This window comes from Poecilia mexicana, unplaced genomic scaffold, assembly GCF_051168715.1.
Source record: "Poecilia mexicana isolate PSO_F unplaced genomic scaffold, ASM5116871v1 scaffold_22, whole genome shotgun sequence".
Classification (NCBI taxonomy): Eukaryota; Metazoa; Chordata; class Actinopteri; order Cyprinodontiformes; family Poeciliidae; genus Poecilia; species Poecilia mexicana.
In genome coordinates this window covers 15404103-15424832 of record NW_028263391.1, presented here as the reverse complement: position 1 = coordinate 15424832, position 20730 = coordinate 15404103, and the positions used below count along the sequence as shown (strand labels likewise).

General features: G+C 37.2%; 1 protein-coding gene across 4 annotated transcripts in view; it reads right to left on the bottom strand.

Moving 5' to 3' along the window:
- col12a1a (collagen, type XII, alpha 1a) overlaps window positions 1-20730 on the bottom strand; it is a 64611-nt gene that overhangs the window by 13162 nt on the left and 30719 nt on the right. For 3 of the 4 annotated variants that reach the window (XM_015003516.2, XM_015003512.2, XM_015003513.2), the window contains exons 27-51: window positions 19480-19609; window positions 19238-19377; window positions 19005-19137; window positions 18816-18839; window positions 17123-17262; window positions 12736-12865; window positions 12504-12643; window positions 12291-12420; window positions 10120-10262; window positions 8179-8308; window positions 7713-7855; window positions 7447-7576; window positions 6814-6933; window positions 6531-6677; window positions 6300-6416; window positions 6060-6212; window positions 5851-5925; window positions 5627-5766; window positions 4348-4471; window positions 4120-4263; window positions 3736-3900; window positions 3028-3066; window positions 2770-2908; window positions 2053-2195; window positions 1205-1314 (exon numbers count right to left, since the gene is read on the bottom strand). In XM_015003516.2, coding sequence (XP_014859002.2) covers window positions 1205-1314; window positions 2053-2195; window positions 2770-2908; window positions 3028-3066; window positions 3736-3900; window positions 4120-4263; window positions 4348-4471; window positions 5627-5766; window positions 5851-5925; window positions 6060-6212; window positions 6300-6416; window positions 6531-6677; window positions 6814-6933; window positions 7447-7576; window positions 7713-7855; window positions 8179-8308; window positions 10120-10262; window positions 12291-12420; window positions 12504-12643; window positions 12736-12865; window positions 17123-17262; window positions 18816-18839; window positions 19005-19137; window positions 19238-19377; window positions 19480-19609 — 3129 coding nt within the window. The remainder of the gene's footprint in view (window positions 1-1204; window positions 1315-2052; window positions 2196-2769; window positions 2909-3027; window positions 3067-3735; window positions 3901-4119; window positions 4264-4347; window positions 4472-5626; window positions 5767-5850; window positions 5926-6059; window positions 6213-6299; window positions 6417-6530; window positions 6678-6813; window positions 6934-7446; window positions 7577-7712; window positions 7856-8178; window positions 8309-10119; window positions 10263-12290; window positions 12421-12503; window positions 12644-12735; window positions 12866-17122; window positions 17263-18815; window positions 18840-19004; window positions 19138-19237; window positions 19378-19479; window positions 19610-20730) is intronic. The other variant, XM_015003515.2, reaches the window with a different exon arrangement.

Genomic DNA, 20730 nt, shown 5'->3' with positions numbered 1-20730 from the left:
AAAGAGGGGTCACTAATTATGATAACCTTGCTGTTGGAGGAAAAAAGGAATTTATATCACAGATAAAAAGGGACTAATTGTCTGTGTGAGGGAACTTTAAATGCAGTTTGACTTAACTCGGATGGTTGTAGTTAAATCTATCCAAGTCAGCAGGACAGCATACTGCATTCTATTGTTCTGCTTTCCACATCCCACAGTGCTAATACATGACAAGAACTGTTTTGTATTTCTCATGGAGATTCTTGATGTCTTTGTTTGCGTCTTGTGAGAAACCATGTTGCAATACTTTTAAGAAGAGTCAAGCATAAGGATCTAATATTTGGATTTATATGCTGGAAAGAAACCAATACCACTACTGTGAGGTTTGATATTTTGAGTTTGAGGCGCGTTTTTGACAGACACTGCAGCTAGAATAGTGTAGATCTTATTTACAAAAACCTATGAAGATCTTCAGCATAGTACTTCATGATCTACTATGCTGAAAGAAGCTGTTTAATCAAAGTATCATGGTCTCATAATCTCCTAAATCTGTTGCCATACAGCTAAAATCCCTCAACAACATACATCAGATGCTATGAGTCAGATTTAAGTACACCAAGAACATAATTTTCGTCTTTGAAGCTGTCTCTATGTAATCTTTTGCTCATTTTAATTTCACTGTACTAAAAGCTGAATGTTTGTAGTAGAATATCATTTACTCTTTGGCTCTGCGACTGGTTGGAAAATCAAGTCCTGAACCAGACATTTTGCACATTACACCCGACCACAAAGGCATCAGACTTTCACTCCCACCAACAGCATTTAAGCTTATTTATGGCCTCTGAAGCTCATTTATCAAATTAAGTGCCTGGTCTAAATAAAACAAAGCTCAAATGTCAACTCGTGAGAAAGGGGGACCTCAAAAATCCCAACAGTAAGATAACACTAAGACTGAAAGTAGAGTTCTTTTGATCGGTAATTTGAAACTGCTCCACTGCGACGAAGCTCACAATAAGGGCTATCTCAGGAAGATTTAATGAGAGCAACACAAACACACATAAAAGCATGTCAAAAAAACTATATCTGAAAGGAAAAGAATTTAATTCAAATACTTTAAGATGCCCCAAATTACTGGAAAAACTCTTCTCTTTTTTTTGTTTTTACAATTATCACTATGAAGTGCAAGCAGACACTTGTGTTTTTAAGAACCATGCAGTATGTTTACCTTATGGAAACTGCCATGGAAAATTCGCTTCACTTGCGCTTCATTAAACACAGCTCTCTGAATCTCTCCTCGGGTGTCCTTGTTGTAGAACGTAAGAGTTTGGGTGGAAGCTGAAAAGACAAGAGCCTTTGATAAATCGCTGACAGTATGCTCTGATGCACGCAACGCTCAGGATTATAGAGAACACATGCAGGTGATTGTGATATTCACATGCAGTTTTTGCATTCTTTCCCAGGGCAGAAGCACAAACTTACAGCAGATGTTCATTTACAAACAAAAGGTTTTCATTACAGAATTACAGTGAAGATGGCTATTCCTAATTTATTCTGAGGGCAATGAGCTGAATTTTCCATTAATGCCATTATCTCACCCAGCTTTGTAAATAAAAGTAAAGGCAAGAAGATGAAGATTCTCTCCAGAGATCTGTACAGTGCCTTGGATTCTTAACCCTTGATCTTTTCCACAGTTTGTCACGTTACAACCACAATGTGCGTTAGTGGGATTTTCTGTGATAAACCAACACAAAGCATCACAAAACTGAGAAGATTGGAAGGGAGAACTAGTTATTTCCCTTAATAAATCTAAAAAAAAATTTTAAAAATCTAACCTGCATATGTATTTGGTCCCTTTTACTTGAAGAGCTCTAAATACAGTAAAATTATCTTTAGAACTCATATTGCAAAAAAAATTTTTAAAAAGTATTGTAAATCCCAATAAGACACATTGAAGTTCGTTTTTAATGTGAAGATATCAGACAAGGCTCAGAGGGTGGGAATACACTTGCAGGGCACTGAAAGTACTGAGTCAGCCACACAACTTTCCCTTCTGACTGGCTGATGGAAACTTACGATTCATTGTGACTCCGACCTCAGGGTTGTTGTTTTTGTCAGCAATCTGCCATATATCAAAAGGTTCAGAGGGCGTATCCGGCAAGAGGCGGAGGAGCAGGATGATGGTGTAAGATGGGGGAAGACCATCTGGGTGGATCTCCCTATTAAAGAGTTAAAAATATTTACTGTCATGGTACTCATCTTGTGTTTGCATTGCTAAGCCAACATTAAATGAAAATCCATCTGCAAACATATATAATCCTCTTTGTTAAACATGCCGAAAGACCTTTAAATGATCATTTCCGCCCAGGCTTTGCCTAACTTGCAAAACACTTTTTCCCATGTTCTCTAGTCTCGTGTAGTTCAAAGTTTTTCACTTGATTGCATAGATAGTACTTTACTTCTGCAAATACCTAATGCCGTTTCAACAGCGACCCTTTAAGGTTATTTTCTCCTCCCAGGGTAAGGATAAGGGAAGAGGGCATGTAGTAACTAAAATCTTTTGTTCAAAATTTTACAGAAAAGCAGAAGAGTGGGCTTAGAGCTGGAAACTACTCTGGAAATCCCTCTAGGTACAGATATGAGTTACCATCATTATAAATGGCTGTGGGCTGAGGAGCATCATAGATTACATAACAGAAAAAAAGACAAGGTCAGCTACATTGGGAAAAACCGCAATCCAAGAGTTACACACCCTTTATTTTCACACAAATATTATTTTGCTCAGACTCTTACTTGGTGGGTTGGGTTAGGTAAGAGTCTTTGTGCAGCCTGTAGGCAATGTAGCTGTTAAAGGAACCAGTCTCCATGGACACACCATTCATGCCGGCGAATGTCCGGTCTGTTATGTTGAAAGCTTCAAGCATTCTGAAGCCTGAAAAGAAAGAATAAACAGAGCGTCAATGAGAAGATGAACGATACAAAGAAAATATCTAGTAAAGTCTATAAGCGCTCCAGAGATTAATGTGCAAGGTGTGGCATTTAAACGCTTACCAGGTGTGGTGTATCCATTGATGTAGATTAGAGGGCAAGCTGCAAGATCACAAGAGTTTATAAGACACTGGAAAAATAGATTAGGTGTTGCTTAGGGTTCACTGTGTTGCTTACAGATGTCGGCACATTTATTGGCATCACTGTTAAAGATGTGTACAAGTCTTACAGTACTGCAGAAGCACATTGCCACCGTAAATATCAGAAAAAGCCAAAATTATTTGGAGAACATTCTATCGGAGAGAAAAACATGCCATTTTTAGAAAAAAATTCTTGCGCAATAAAATTTTTTAGTAGCCTTGTGGTCAACACAATGTAGAATTTTTTTTTTTTTTCAGTAGAACAACATTTAGCCTTTTATAAGTTTTTCCAAGTTGACGCTTGCACAAACAGAGCTGATTCTTTGTTCTGTTCTTCTTGCACAGTCTGTGTGGGCTGTCCTGGTGATCTTTTCTCATCAGCTCACCCGTAAAGTTTTCTTTATAATTTAGGTCTTGGAAGAAGAAAATGTTTTCTGTACTTTTAACAAATAAAGAGTACTTTTTAACAAATTTACCGTGGGTGCCACTATTTTTGTTCACTGCTATATGTTTTTCATTGCTTTGTCCATTTGCGAAGAAGCGTCCCGGTGCACATCACTGAATTACCTTCCACTGCAGATGTACTGATAAATCAGTTGGAATATATCAGATTTGTTAGTGTTTGTCTTACTTGATGTGGCGGTTTCACAGATGAAGGTGATCAGGTTATCCTGGATTTTATCAAAAGCATCGTAGTCGTCGACGACAAACACGTGCCTCTCAGTGGGCTTGCTGCCAATAACCGTCAGTTCTCTCATGTCAACATCAGCTACGCCAACCACGAACACACTGTAGCCTATATAACACACACACACACACACAAAAACAAACAAAAGCTATTCTTAAGTACATCAAAAACCCACAGGTGACTTGACTTTTGCCTCACATTATGAGTTTATTAAATATTCAACCACAGGCCTTTAGCCCTGTTGTGGAAAAGAAAAGGCTTCACAATTGTACTCAAAAACGTTTCTTAGGCACAGTGTGAAAGCAAGCAGATATTATGACTTCATACCAGAGTGCTGCAGTCTCTCTGCACTCTTCTTAACTTCGTCCTGGGAGCGTCCATCTGTGACAACCACCAGCACTTTCGGGACGTTTCTTCTCATGCCACTGTCTGACGTAAGCACCTTCTCGTAGACATGCTTCAGAGAAACACCTTAAGAAAAAAAAAAACAATATATGCATAACAATCCAAAACAATTACTTTGTTAAACTGTCTTTTTATTTTTAAGTGAAGTACCAGTCTTGGTGTTGCCTCCTCTGTAGCGAACTGACTGCAGAGCTGATAAAACAATTCCCTTGTCGTGGTAGGTGTTAAGTTTGAACTCAGTCTTGGCGTCATCGCTGTACTGCACGAATGAAACCTGTACAAAAAATAAATGAAAACAGATGGGTTAAGGCTGATGATAGAATACAGAAAAATAATAACATTAAGTAAAAATAAATTATTCAATTATGTAGTGTACACATAAGTGTACGTTTTATGTGAAAGGTTTGACCTTTCACATCCAACTATGTCTTAATAGTTTTGTCTGCATTAAGGTCTGTCAGTGTATGTAAAATATTCTCCTAGTTGAGAGATTCAAATCTCAGGCATGTACTTGTCTATTTTTAATGTCATGTTTAAAACCTTAAATGTAAAACCAACCTGGGCCATGAGGTAGCATCTACAACAACAATTTGATGATAAAGCTAAGGTCTACAGTTTGAAAAAAAAAAAAGAAAATCAAATTTTAGTTGGCTATTTAAAGTGGTAATGTTTTTCACATCGTACGTTTTGCTACTTTGACTTTTGGTTGTCTTTCTTCCAGACTTCAGTCATGTAAACATCACTCCATTATCTTTATATAACAGCATTTTCTGTTGCATCTAATTCTTTTTCCAAGCCAAAGGGAAAAACCACTAAGACATCCAAACTACACCAAACCCAACTCAATGCAGTCTGAGTGACCTTCCATCCAGAATAAAAGCTACTTGTACAGAGAGTTCCCTGTTATCCCAGCTATGGAAACAGGACTTAAGTAACCTCAAGTGAGCCAAGTTGGATCTGTGAGGGAGCCATTAGCCTAATTCCAGGCCACAGTTTTCACTTTTTATTTGCTCTGTAGTTCCGGTGTTCAAAATTAATGTAGAAAAGCAAGATCTGAGACTTTGTTTTTCATCTGCTTTTTTTTCTTTAGAAGTTAGGCAGTTAAACTCCCGGAGAGTTAACTTTTGATAAATGTTCAAGGACATTTTAGCTCATAGCTGGTTTTGTAAAAAGTAGAATTGGCTTTTGCCTCCTTTCTCTAAAGATTTGTCTGTTAGACTGTTTCTTTTTCATTAATTAAATATTTGTAAATATATTAATGCTAAGATTAATTCTTGATCAGCTTAATAGTGGTCAAAGCCAAAGGGAGTGGTGCCCCGTATGAGGGATGAACTCATGACCTTCATGTCAGCAGACTGGTTAGTTTATGAACATTAATACAGTTTATTATAAATTATTCCAGCTAAATCTAAATTCAAGAACGACTGACCTGCATGCCTCTGGGGCTGATGACATCGAAAGCTGCAGTCATTTTTGTGGTGAACTGGATGACTTTGTTGAAGCTCTCGTCTCCGATACTCCAGGAGCCGTCAATCAAATAGACCAGGTCTGCTTTGGCACCTTTGCACACTGTGATCCGAATGACATAGTGTTAATATAATCTAAGCAGCAACAAAATGCTACATGTTAAATATATTTCAAAGCTTTTTTCACCATCCAAAGCAGGCGGCACTGAAGCTGGGGGAGGAGGAGTGGGAGGCTCGGTTGGCACTTCGGTGGGTTTGACCACTGCAATGACAAATCGCATGCCGAAAATTATATTTTAGGGTGAATTATTGGTTTCTCCCATCTGAATTTCGTGGTTTTAACCAGCAGCATTTCCACATATCAATACAGAACATGGAGAGCGGACACTTTCTTACATGTTCTCTCCTTGACACTGACTCCAGGTCCCTCTAGGTTGGGTGTTTGGGTGTACACAGTGGCATTGTAAAGAGTGTCAGGGCTTAAACCATCAAAACAATAGCTGCTCTCTGAGCCTCGCACTGTGACTTCCTGAGCTCCTCGCTTAGAAGCTACAGGAGAGGAAGAAAACAGGATAATATAATCAGTGTTGACTAAAAAAATTAATGAAATACAAAATTAAGCAACAAAAGTCTTACTGTCAAAGGGATTGACTTTCAGTCTGTAGGATGTGGCTGCTCTGTGAGGGGCCCAACGGAGGCAGAAAGATTCAAATCCAACATTGTAAGTGGATAAGCCAGTCACATTCAGATACACTAAAAGGAATAGAGAAAGTATTAATACATACGTTTCCTTTGTCCCAATAAGCATCCAGTATAAAGTCTTAGAGTTTTAAATCCAGTTACTCATAACTGGATTTTTCAACCTACATGTCGTTCCTTGACCAATCAGAGGTCCACTGAAGCCTGTGTTGTACTGGGCCAGCACCTTCAAGTCATAAGTGGTTCCAGGTTGTAGGTTTTGTAATTGGTGTGATGTCACGTCTCCAACAAATGCTTCCAAGACGTCATTAGTACCTAAAAAGAAAAATCGCCTTACCAATTAAGCCTCGCGGCAATACTGTGCTTCAAAAAGTTGAACATATGTATCCATAAAGTGCATATTTTCTCCAGAACATAATGCCACAATTGCTATAGGGAAGCTCATTTGTACCCTCGGGCTGGTAGATGATCTTGTACCCATTAACCCTGGATGGAGCGGGGTCCCATGACACCCTGAAGCGAGTGTACCACTCATCAGAAACACGGAGATTTCTGGGGCCCAGCATTCCCACTGCAGGAAACAAGACGAGGCAACACAGTTCACTAAGGGGCAAAAGCCTCAAATTCCAAAGTATATAAGCATATGATATATCAGCAATGTAATGACTGTGCTATAGTCTGAAGGTCATTATGACATTTGAGTTATGAGGGAAGTATTACAACATGTTATGGTAAGTTCTGCTCCATTAAATAAATAAATCTTCAATTATTATATTAATGTGGCTTCATGCAGGGAATTATATCATAAGCAATAATGTCTTGGTCGTTTAAGAAGAGAAATTGGCCAATAGAATGACCAGAAAGTAGAAGTATTAAATCTCTGCAAGTGGAGCAACACCTATCGGTCTCCCACAAGACCTTTAGGTATTTCTGGCACTTATGAAAGGTTGTGCAATCAAGTTTTGATAAGGTACACTGCATGATAACACACAAATTGTTTCTGTTTCAATAGTGATTTGATGTGTACAGTGGTCAATAATAACTTTAACTTATAAAGCGAATGGGAACCCAAAGGAGTCTGTACCTGTGCGTCCATTTCCTTCCAACTCTCCCCCTGGTCCGTCAGCGTAGATGGCAGTCACTTTAATGTTGTATGGTGTGTCTGGATCCAAGTTCTGGAGGATCACATTGTTTCTGTTGCCTTGAACTGAAGTCTGCAGCACAAAAGACAATATTATATTACAAAAAGCTTCTCATTATTCAAATCTTCAGTATACACAGCTATGTATTTAGCTATATATTTCACTTCAAAAGAATAAAGTGGAAAATACAAAGAAGTAAGATTCTCACATATTCCTCAATAGGGTCTCCTGTAGTCGGGGCGTAGGCGATGCGATATTGCATGACAGGACCCTCTGCATGTTCCCAGCTAACAGAAAGAGTGGTGGTAGTGGGGTCATATACACGCATGTTTCTTGGGCCACCTCGGGGCACTGTGGATACAAAACAGGATGGTAGAAAGGTGCGGGGGTCAGGAGTTGTGAACATTTCAAACACTAAGCCATTATTTATAGGGATCAGACTTTCTTGGAATTATTTAAAGTGTTTTCTATTAAGACTTTATGAGGTTTTCGTAGCGTCTTTTAGCAAATGCCCAAATGACTTTAAGACGTTCAAGAAACCAAGTCCACTTCAAATGATAACAAGAGGCCGGAGGTCCTTGGCAGCAAAATAGGAAGAAGGCTGAAAGAATCGCTCCTTAAACTTGTTGCATCATGCAAATGTTGTCATTTAACAGATGATCTCAGGGACTTACGTGTCTTTCCATCATCACTAACAGCAGGACCTTCTCCATCGCTGTACAAGGCAACAACGCCAACATTATAGTCGGTATCAGGGAGCAGCTGTGTCAGCAGAGCTGTGGTGGTGGTGCCTGGCACCAAAATCTGATCAGAAAAAACAAACATGATTTTCTTTCTTTCTTTTTTTATTATTTATTATTTAGAATTTTGAATGCAAATTCAAAATGTATGTCTCTGTCTCATTTTCAAACTGAACAGAAGGTCAATAGCAGACATATTAATGCTTAATAATGTACATTACAATCAAAGCTAAGAGGGTCACATTCTCAAAGTTTAGTGCCATTTGTGAGATACGAATTATATAGGGGGAAAATCATCTGCTAATATAAGAATGAAAGAGAGAAAACATCTATTAGGGTGTCTGTAAAAAAAAAAAAAAAAACTACCAAAAACAAACAAAAAAACAAAAACAAATGGGGTGCGGATGTTTTGAGAATTTTCCCTTCAGGTAAATGTGACGAACATTTGTCCAAGTCAGTATTTGTGTACCTTCACACAGATGTGGTGCAGCTCTTCTACCTTTCTCTTCTTTTTAAAAATTGCTTGATCTGCATTTATTTAACCCAGTCTGACAATTTTTACTGACTTCAAAAACGACTACTCTCTTCAATCTATGTTTGGGTCAAATACCCAGACAAAGTAAGGTCAGAGATCCTCAAGGGGTCTGGCCTGATGATAAAATGATTCACATTTTTAAGCAACAATGGGGATTGCAGGTGTTGAAGAAAATAAAGTGACTGGTGGACCAGTTGTTCCGCTTATCTCTGTAGTATTAATTGCCTTCAGTTAACTTTAATTCTGATTGTATCACTTCTAGTCTTCTGACATCTGATCTGGCGAGGATCCTGGAAGGATAAGTGTACAAGGAATGCACTGGCTTACACCAGTAAAGCAGATAATTAAAGCTATAAATCTCCAGCTGGTGTTTTACTTGAAGTTGGCCAATAAAAGGCCACATTGCCACCAACATATCCTGAATTATATAAGCACAGACTAAACAGTGTTGTAAGGATGTGCAGCAAAATGATGGGGATAAGTCTGCTAGAGCTCCCACATCTCTAGCAAAGTAACAAGGAAGGCTAAAGCTATCCATGCTGACCCAAATCACCCTCTTCATCGCAGTTATGGGTTGTTGATGATTAAATGTACCACAAAATGGTATAAATCTTCATTTTTTCACGTTAGTGTCAGTCTAATTAATAATCTGAGATAAGTCCAAACAAACTGTGGTGCTGTATGATACTGTGTGCAATATGGGTGTTGTAGTGTAATATTACTGTATTTTTTAATGCAAATGGGGACAATAAAGTGTATTTAATCTAATATAAATCAGTGATGCTAGGCATGCAAAAGGTCTTAGCATTTCATGAATGTGTTAATATGAAGAATACAGTTTTTAATTGACTATCAGGTCATTACAATATGAGCAACTGAAAATTTAAAGACTTAGGAAGGGTGGAAGCTTTCAATAAAGAAACTGATTGGTTGTTAAAATGTTTATAGATCCTTTTCACATGAAGGTGTAGTCACACTTATGACATATGGCACATTTTATGTAGACAGCAGGAAATACAATTAAAGAACTGCTAGTTTAATAAAAAGGTTTAATGTTAAGGCTTTAGTAGGTAGACACAGGAAAGAATTCAGCTGGCAGTAATTATGCACATGGACAATTCTCGCATCCATCTGATAAACAGACCCACTTAATATAACAGTATAATGTAACATATGGTGTACAGAAGATTTTGGTCCAAAAACCACTGGATAAGGCCCACATTGGCCCATTAATCTTAAATAACAGTATTAATCTAAAGCATTACATGAATAACATAATATCTCTGGAATACAAAAAGGAAATATGATACATATTTGCTGAATGAATGATTGACACTCACTGACTCAGAAGGCCTGGTACCAATCAGAGGAGAATAGACCACCCTGTACTGTAGGACTGGACCTGTGGCTGCCTCCCAGCGAACATTCAAAGTGTTGGTTGTCGGGCTGAAGACCTTAATGTTCCTGACTGGACTCCGCTCCACTGCCGATCCATAAACATTGGAGGGACACAAGATGGTTTGAGGTAGAAACAGAGATAAAATAGGAAATGCAAGGGTAAGAGAGCACTAGCTGTTTGTGTTTACAACAAATGACTTCTTTGTGAATCTCCTGACTAGTGCTGTCACTTTTTCATCAGAGTTTTTATAGCAAAGGTCCATACCAAATGTATGCGTAGCCGGAGGAAGGTTCTATCCAATTTTTTTCAATAAAATAGAAACTACTATTCCAAGCAACCAAGAGAGGCATGTTTAAGTCATTATATAACCATACCTCTATCAATGGTACACTTCCTGTCAGTGCCCTAAAGTTTAATGAAAAGCACAGCCCAGTGTGAAGCCGAAGTTTCCCAAACCTAAAGCAGATGTTTTAGTCTTTGCACTGCACCCTCTAACAACCGTATAAATTTATTGGAAAACACAGGCAGAACGCAAACAATAATCTCCTGTTAATGTTTTACTCGAATAATTGGAATCATTGCACATAATATCTCTTACGTGAACCCCAGAAAGACTAGCCATTGTCACAGCAATGGCTAGTGGAGATCATAATAAACAAATAAACAAGTGCAGGATTGGATCAAGCCAAATAGTGAATTCTAGCAGAACCAGTCGAGTTAAACAGATCCAGTGTTAGCCCCGCCCATAGCCCCGCCCCTTGACTGTTGTGGGCAACTTCGAAATTATTTCATGGGGATACTGCAAGAAATAAGAACTATAAAATAGTTAAAGATGCATTTAGTAAATTAGCTCAACCGGCTACTAAGTTTTATTTCATTGATTTAATTATATATTTAATGAATTAATTTTATATTAAATAAATAATTTAAACGTATTTAAGATTTGATTATTTCATGATTCATTTAATTAATTATTTATTCATGCATCAATTTATTTAATTTTTGTCACCGTTGGCTCTCCATAATTTTCACTGAGTAGATCTGTTTTATTGATAAATGGTTTTATTCTTCATTACATGTTCTCAATGATCCTTGTAATCTTTATCTGAACTGTTGATTAATTTGCACTCATTTCAAATATGTGCACAGCAATATGTACAAAGATCTCCTGATTCTTTTACAATATGCAATAGAGATTGTGCAATTGGAAAGAAAATTATTCATCCTTTAGGTACTGTTTTAGTATAGACTCATTAACAAAATACCATACATGTAATTTAACTCTGCATTTATGCATTAATTCATGAGGTTTGGTTGAACATAAACCACTAAAAATAGCCACAAACTACAACGGGCCACGACTATAGGAGGGAAAAACAGGGTAAAAGTGACATGCATGGAGCATGACCCACGCCAAGTGAACTGAGAGTCATAGAATGCATAATGCCATCCTTTCATTTATTCCTTGTTAGTTTTTCCTAAAAGGAAAGGCCATACACTCAACACATCCTTCCCCCATTCTTAGGTCATTCCATTATCCTGACCACTATTCTTTCTTCCAGCCTATAAATTATTATTATTACGGTAAAGACAGAGGAGACCCCTTTATAACACTGCCAGGCCAGAGGAATGCTTTCCTACGCAATCACCCCACAAAATGCTGACTCATTCCCAGCATAGCTTGGTGGTTTAACTGTGGGAGAAACTGGAAAATTTCTGCTCTTAGTCAAAGTTCTCACCAAGCAGAACCCTCTCATCTTTTTGCTATTCCATATGTTCTCCTTAACAAGTAATGTTAATTTTATGTGTCCTTAGAAAGTCATTAAGTTTGAATGGACTGGTTTTGGCTATCAAAGAAATCTTTGATAGCCATGAAAGTAGTTAAAGCTGGCAAACTTATTGAAGAATCTGGACATTTGCGATGAGCAGGCCAGAAATTGAGGCCAGTGAGTTCACTCTGGACATACATGAATGGATTTCTGAATCAGGAATACAATCCCACTGGCATTATGCAAGCATTTCCAAACACTGCATGCTGTTTTTAAAGGCGATTACCATTTCTGCTTTATACATCTGGACCAAATGTAATTTATACTCTCGCTTCATACTTACATGTTTTCCCGTTCTCAGACAAACGAAGTCCCTCTCCAGTAGCATAAATTGGAACCACAGATACAGTGTAAACTGTATCAGAATCCAGATTCTTTAGAACCGTGTTGTAGGTGCTTCCTGGAACTTGGACCTACACAGAAACACAACACGCTAAGCTTTCAAAAGTGGTGAAAATGTTATAAGAACATGTGGTCATTTTTAATTCCTTCTTACCATTTCTTCATTTCCTCCAGCTGCAGGGACGTAGTAGATCCTGTACTGACGCACACTTCCCTCAGCAGGCTCCCACAGGACGTTCAATGTGCTGGTAGTGGGGTCTGTTACTCTCAAGTTTCTAACACCACCCAGAGGCTCTTTCACACGATAAGCACCAAAATGTTTAGTATAGCAGGAGTACTTCCCTATGTTTTGGCTCATATAAGCTCCAAAATGATAAATTACTTACTGGTCTTTCCAATTCCATTAAGGTCCCTGCTGACTCCGGTGGCGTAAATTGCAGCAACGCTAATTGAGTACTCTGTGTCAGGGGTCAGCTTGGGAAGCAGGACATTGGTCTTTTTCCCGCCCACCTGGGTCTAGTTGGGAGAGCGTAGACAATAAGTAAGTCATGAGATATTAAAAGTCTGAGATGCTGTTTTATAACATAATCCTTTTGTCCTTCACAGTTATAGCCTTGAGCTGTCTGGTGTGTTTGTAATAGTTCACAATACTGCTTGATCACAAATTTTCTCTCACCAACCTCTCGCTCCTTTAAAAACAATTAAGTAGGTATTGTTGCTAATATTTCAACTCTGAACACGTCCTTAATGAAGCTGTCAGTGATTACATGAAGTTAGATCAGATTTATTAGCGAGGACGGTTAAAAGAAAAAATCTAATTTCACTTTCATTCTGGATATTTTACTTGCAGTAAAAATTATTGTGCAAAAACTGTCATTTATTTTTAAAGCAACTGCTGCTGTTTCTCTGTTTGAATAACTGTATTTGCAGCCTCATGATTCCACCAATGTTGGCTCTCAGTAACATCGGCACAATATATCATCATTGCATTGTTAGACTGCATATTAATAATATGTCCAAGGACTATTTGGAATGCACTATGTGTGTCGTTATTGTCATAAATACATACGATTCATATTTTTCAGGAATGGGGGGCAGATTCAGTGCATCTGAGCCCAAACCTGACAGAAATAATAGCTTTGAAGTTGATAAAGTTTTTTTCTGAATGCAGGCAGCAATAACATTTAGCAAAGCTAGCATTGCTCTCTTCATAGAATAAAGGCAAATAATGAAGTTGTGCTTGAACAATTTAACCACTTGAAAATGTTTGAAATATGTGAATAAGAATGTGCCCATATTTAAGAACAGCTGTAAATCTCTTTGTAGTTGTTCTGATATGACCAGTGATGTTTACATGCAGCTCTGATCATTTTGTTCCTCTCCAGAGTGATGAATTGCGCACTTAATTCAGCACATGAACATACTATGTGTATTCATTCAGATCCAACCAACATGACTCCACCTGATATGTTTGATACGAAGGTATGTACCATTACACTCCAAATAGTTTATTGCCACTAACAGTTGCATATATCTATAAACTACTTAGTAAAACTTGAGATTGGAGTGCTTTTAAGATAGACTTTGGTCTTGTCTCATTGCGAACAAATAAAGAATACTGCACTTCCAGCTTCCACAAAACAAAGTATTTGAAAATATTCAGAAAAATATATTCCATCTGATTTTGATATGACAAAAACTCCTCAATGGGTTCTTGATTTTAAATTTCTGATGTAAAAAATGTCACCTGAGAAGCTACAAGGCTATCTGCTTCTCTAAAGGGAATGTTTTCAGTGTTTTTAGATATGAATGGTACAAAGTGATCCTGCCAAAATAAATCTCTGCGCTGATGCTAGGAACAGATGTTCATCAAGACTAAAAGTATAGTTACTATGCTGCTTTTGTTTTACAATTATCGACAAAAAATCAGTTCTAAAGGCAAGTGAAAATATGGACATTAAACTGCTCACTTGTATACACCTAAATCCTGTCGGGATTTTTTGTCATCCGTGACATCAGAGGCAAAACATTCACAGCCTTTTTAAGTGAGTTGCTTAATACTTTATCAGCAACGACAAAAAACAGATGGTCACAAGTTTAATTAGTTTGGAACTGTCAGTTTTCACAAACACAAACTCATGATTTATTTCCTGAAAAACATCTTTGCAGCAGGTTAAAAGTCTCAAAACTCTTTGGGACTGCTTCAAATCTGAGAATCCAGACAGTGAATCAAGTGGATTATGCTGAGCCCAAAGTGAGAGCTTCCAAATGTTTATCTGCCTCTAAGTGTGATAAAATCTAGATGACCTGCTTAATTATAAGTTGTTTGGTACTAAAGCAAAACCATTTCCTCTGCCTGCTGTCATAAATGTAGTTAGTAAAAAGAAAACAAAAAAAAAGCAAACCATTGGAAAGCCTTTGGAGAGCCATGTGTGTGTGCAGAACTTTTGATATGATTTGAAGTATGATAAACCCTAGGCAAATTACACCGGCATTACGATTACACATGATGTAAATAATAACGCATTTAAATATAAACGTTTTGCATAGTAAAGCAAGGACTATAAAAAATATGATATTCTTGGATAGAAACCCTTTGCTGGTCTTGCTTTTTGGTCCTTAATAATAATAATAATAATAATAATAATAATAATAATAATAATAATAACAATAAATTTAATTTGTACCGTACTTTTCATTAACAACTAAAATCAAGGATAAAATCAGCATCATAAAAATCATGTGGTTGAACCTTATTGGTCAGCTTGTCAAATGACAAGAATTTACTAATACCCGAGAGACATCAGTTCAGAGAGGTTTTTTTATGATTAAATGGAACCACTAAAAAAAAGAAAATTCAGGGCTTAACGAGGAAAAGGTTTTCTCATTTTCATTATGTTGTTCATGTTGTTCATGTTGTTTAAACATTCAAGAATTTCACAGTTTTACTTGTTCAGAGTGGTTGCCAGAAAAAAAAAAACAAAGTTTAACACGTTTGAAAAATAAAAATCTGTTAGCAAAACTGCATAAAACTAAGAGGAATGACTTAAAATAAATAAATAAATAAATAAATAAAAAACAGGACAGCATCGGCTTGGTTTACAAAAACAAGACTGACCCATATTTTAGTTATTTAGTTATTTAATCAACATATACCTTTGTAGGAAGGTATATGTTAGCAGTTGAAAATAAACTCAAGAAAATAGATTACTTTAAGCTATTGGTGCTCATTTTATGATAATATTGCACTATGTTTCAATTGTGCTAGAAAATGCAGTGTGACAAAAAATAACACTTCAGCAGAGCCTTTGATAGTAGTATCCACATTTTGCTCACCAGCTAAAACAGATCACACATGACTGCCGAAAAAACTCCACATTAGTAGCATCCCAACTTTAAGACAGATAATTCCCACTGCAATCAACATAAATGCTACTTAGAAATTGTTTCACTGACCCAACAATAAAATTATTTAGTCTAATGAGAGGCCATGCAGATGCTCTGTCTGCCCTGATAAATATTCATCTGATCAGCAATGAAGCACAGCACATGGCGCCTGGAGGCGGGGCATCACCCTGCTACAGAGCTGAGCCGGGACGGTGGAAACGCGTTCATGGTCAGAGCGGCTGCAGCTGGAACACTTTAATCTACTTTGTGATTTGTGATCAAATGAACAAGCAGATCATTTTTTTTAATTAACTTGGGCTCACTCATAGACTATGGTTATAATATACTGCTTTAATCTCTAGATTTAGTATGGAAAATAATAATAGAAGACATTGTAAAAGTTACATATCACTAAATTTCACAGTTATCCCAAAGCAAACACGAGGTAAAAGTGGGATGCTCATAAAATGTTGCCAAGCTTGGGTGCAAGACGAGAAATTTTGGCAGAAAGTTTAAGTTGTCATGAAGTCTACTAAATTTTGAGTGCAGCTTTATTCTCGCAAAACTCTTACTGTGTAAATTGTAGGGACTGTATTGCTTAACCTTAACAGATAATTTGAAAGCGTAACTGTATTATCCAAGTTTTCCATTCAACTGAAGTGAAGTGGTGGAGGAGAGACATTTTAATCAAAGTTGGATGGAATATTCGGCACTAGACGTAGTTTGCTTCACATCTAATTCATTTTACTGTCAGTCTGTGAGTAGCGTGTGAGCATGCATGCAACCAAAGTTTATTTTTATTTTTTTTGTTTCTGTTTTGAAGTCTTGCTTTTGAAAGTAGTGACAAATGTGACAGTAAATTGAAACCAAATCTGCATCTGCAATCCAAAAAGACTTTTGTACTTTTTGGAAAGTTGCCAATAATTGCATAATCAGAGAAAGACCTTCAATGGTGGGTAGTATGAGACAGAAAGTGATTTGAATCACAATGAACCAAATAATGAATACCATAAGCAGAGTTGTGGATTTACAGATTTTGCATTTTGTGCCAACACTTGTGAGACAGAAACAATTTTTACGGAATCTAAAAGGCATGAGAAAAGTCTGTTGGATGACTTATGAAAGCAAAACCAAGATCCAATAAGAAAAAGAAACACAGCTATGATAGTTAAACCTACTACATTTAAAGTTTAAGATTGGCAATGATGATTAAAAAATGACATATGTAGAGGAAAATCTACACAAAGTTTGTCTCAAAGTGAATAAATTATTGAGACCTCTATTGTGGTGTGTCACTCACTATAATCTGCAGGTTTTTGAAGCAGCCCTTTAACTCTACTTTTTAAAAATACCTTGTACTGAATCAGCGATAGCGTGAGGACTTACAGTCTGACTCCTGCCTCCAGCCGTGGGGACGTAAGTGATCTTGTAGTTCTGGACACGGCCCGTAGGTGGAGTCCACCTGGCGTTCAGAGTGGTGGTGGTTTCATTGTACACAACTAAGTTGGTGGGAGGTGCTCTTGGCACTGAAAAGCATACAAGCACCCACATTTATCACTGTTACAGCCACATCAACATCTGTTATAAATACAAGTGTATCTCAGTAAATTACAATGTCATCAAAGAGTTAAGCAATAATAATAATAAAAAAATGACACTTGTATTGATTCATTATACACAAAGGGACGTGTTTCAAGAGTTTATTTCTGTGAATTTTGCTCTAATAAAAAGACAAACGATTATTAAAAATGATGTAAGACTAATACAGAAAGAGGCTGTCAATACAGAAATGTTGGTTTTCTGAAAGTATGTTGCTGTTCTCTAAAGTAATTTAATTGAATACTTTGTTGGGTCTCTTGCATGTATTAGTGCTCTGCTGAGGTACTTGGGAAGCCCAAGGTGTTTTATTAGTGGAGTCTTGATTTACAAAGGAAACACAAAATTACTTTTACTTTTCTCCTTTGGCAAGATAAGAGGCTTCATTTATAGTCTCTGGTTCAGGAGTGGTTTAACACAAAGGATGCAACAATTGCAGCTCATGACTTAGATACATATATTTATGGCTATGGAAATACTGACTACAGTTAATTTCTCAATAAACTTGGGTTTTGCTTCACAATCCGCTGGAGATTATAGCCATTATTATTTCTTGTGAAACCTTTTTCAACCACACTTTGTCTTCCTACTGAACTTTCAATTTCGGACAGCTTCATTTTTGCCTTAACTTTCCGAAACAAATGTTTGCAAAATCTCCCTCTGTGTGCAATGAATCTATATAATGTGACATCCACTGGTCACACTTGAACTGGTTTATTAAAAACTGGTTTTCAACAAACCAGTTTTTTTGTTTTCGATGAAATTCTAATGTAATGAAATGCACCTCCAGTAAAAGCAGTAGCCATATGTTTAGTCTTATACATTTAAAGTCATAGTCCTTCATAGTGTTTCAAGGGCATGTTCAACATTTCAGTTCTTTCTAGTTAATGAGTCATTTGTCATTAAAATCTTTTATTTTAGTAAATCAATCCTGGGATATTACTAAGTAGCTGTTAACTAAGAAGGACTGCAACTTTAAAGAGGAAAAGACATTCCTCAGGGATTTGTCTTTTCTCAAGAAGGGATGGATCCTTTTCAGCGCCAATGGAATGATGATGATAATGATGATGATGATGATGACAGATGAACTCATAATGCAATTAATAAATGGAGAGATGAATTGATGGATGAATAGATAGATGGATGAGAAGGGGATGAGTGATGAAATGGACATAAAAAACAAGGGTCAAAATCTCTACTATGCCAGACATGCATGGTGGAAATCCATCTTCAGCCACTGAACCCGACCAAGTCATGGAAGTGAAGCATGGTCGTTTGGTAAAACACAAAGACAGACAAAAACAGTAAGACCGCACTGACACAGCTGCAGCACGGTTGGAGCAGCGGATGGGTTATGGACTGGCCTTGATGATGAAATGAAAGTAGTCCAATGAAAAACGGTTCTGATGACTGGATGAAGTAATAAAACATGCTTTTGGAATGGAGAAAAAGCATCCTTTTGTTTTACCGCAAACATACTTACATGGTCTAGTACCATCCTTGGGCACTACAGAGGCAGAAATAGAAAGGCATGATGTCTATTTTTATAGGCTTATTTCTTGATGTAAATACAAAAAACTTCTGTTTTTTTCTAACCTTTGATCAAAGTCCAAGGAAGAAATTAGTTAGTCAAGTAAAAATGTAATAATTGTACGCAATTTAAGTATCTTACATGTCCTCTCAGTGCCGATCAGATCTTCGCTCTCTGACTCATCTGGGTAAATTGCAGTCACACGCACGTCATATGGTGTGTCTGGCTCCAAGTTCTCTATGACGTGGGTTGTCTCATCGTTGTTAAGAATGGCCTGATCAGAAAAATATTCAAAATCTGCATGAAGACAATCTCCGAGCCAGAGTCAAAGAACGAAAGCTTGGAAAATGAAATTCAGCTCAAGAATTTCTTACATCTAGGAATACGTTTTCTCCTTTCTTAGACCATGAAATACGGTACAGAGCAACATCAGGAGCCCCGTGCTCCCAGGTTGCTCTGAAGCTGGTCTGGGTAACTTCCGAGAACTCCAGGTTCTTTGGTGCTGGAACCACATCTTCAATGGAACAAAAAAATAATAATTTATACAGTTTTATTACATCTGGAATCTGTTCTACTAACACAATGTTCTCAATGACAGAATGGTTATCGTTCATACCTGTGATTGCAGATCCAGTCATCGGCTGCCCAGCTCCCTCGTCATAAATTGGCGTGACGGCCAAAGTGTACTCAGTCTGTGAGAGCAGGTTCTCCAGTTGTTTCTCTATCACTCTTCCTCCCACTTCAAGCTAAGAAAAACACACAGGATGGGTAAATACAAGTGCATCTCAATAAATTATAATAGTATCAAAAAGTTAAATTATTCAATATTACAAAGTAAAACACATATAAAATATGGACTCATTCCTCATAATGATAAATTTCAAGCATTTATTTCTGCTAATTTGGAAGATCTCTTAAAGTAAATAAAAACCCATAATTTTGTTTCCCAGAAACAAAATTATGGGTTTCTGCGAAACCCATAATTTTCCCAGAAACCTGATATAACAACATCTTTGTTGTTATATCATGACAACAAAAATGTCATGATATAACCTACACCAGAGTTGTCAAGCTAGAGAACATGCACTGGTCTTTACTAGGCTAATAAAATAAATACTTCCAGGTTTCAAAGTAGCACTCAAAAAGACTTAACTTCCAATGTATCATCTTCAGTGTATATAACTAGCTATTCAGAAACTGATATCCATTAAAGCAGCTATATGTTTGCCTGAACTGGAACTAGGATTGTCTCTCAGGACCATAAAAAGAATGCTAAAGGCTTTATGAGGGGACAATTTGGCCTGCAGTTTGTTTTGTGAGTGGCACCCTGTCACTGGCTTCTATTACACACATCCTCAACCTTTGCAGCCACTTTCACATGTGCGCTTTTACCACTGGAGCTTCAAGGATCACCTCCATCTGATTTATGGCTGAGGATGAAGCAAAATGCAGACCAAAGGTTTTGCTGCTCTTGCCCAAGAACTCCCACAAGGAGATATGTAACCATAAACTATTAGTCTACGATAACCGAATGTTAATTCCTGCAAAATCGAATTCTGATATTTTCATAATCCTTTCGCTAGACCACAGAAAATTCCCAAATGTCCGAACAACCATCTGCTGACTCCATTACAGTGGCTAAGCCAGAATAATAAAGTATCTGTACAAAACAATCTAAATAAATTCATCACCTTTGAGCCTAATAGCCCTAACAGATGACAAGCAATGCAACGAGAGTACGGTACTGGTAAAACATCTTGCTTAGGTTTTTATTGAGACAGAAATAAAGAAGGACAGGAACCACAAACACTGTTTTCTCTAAGGAGGCACTGATTGCTCAATAAGAGATTGAAATAAAACAATAAGT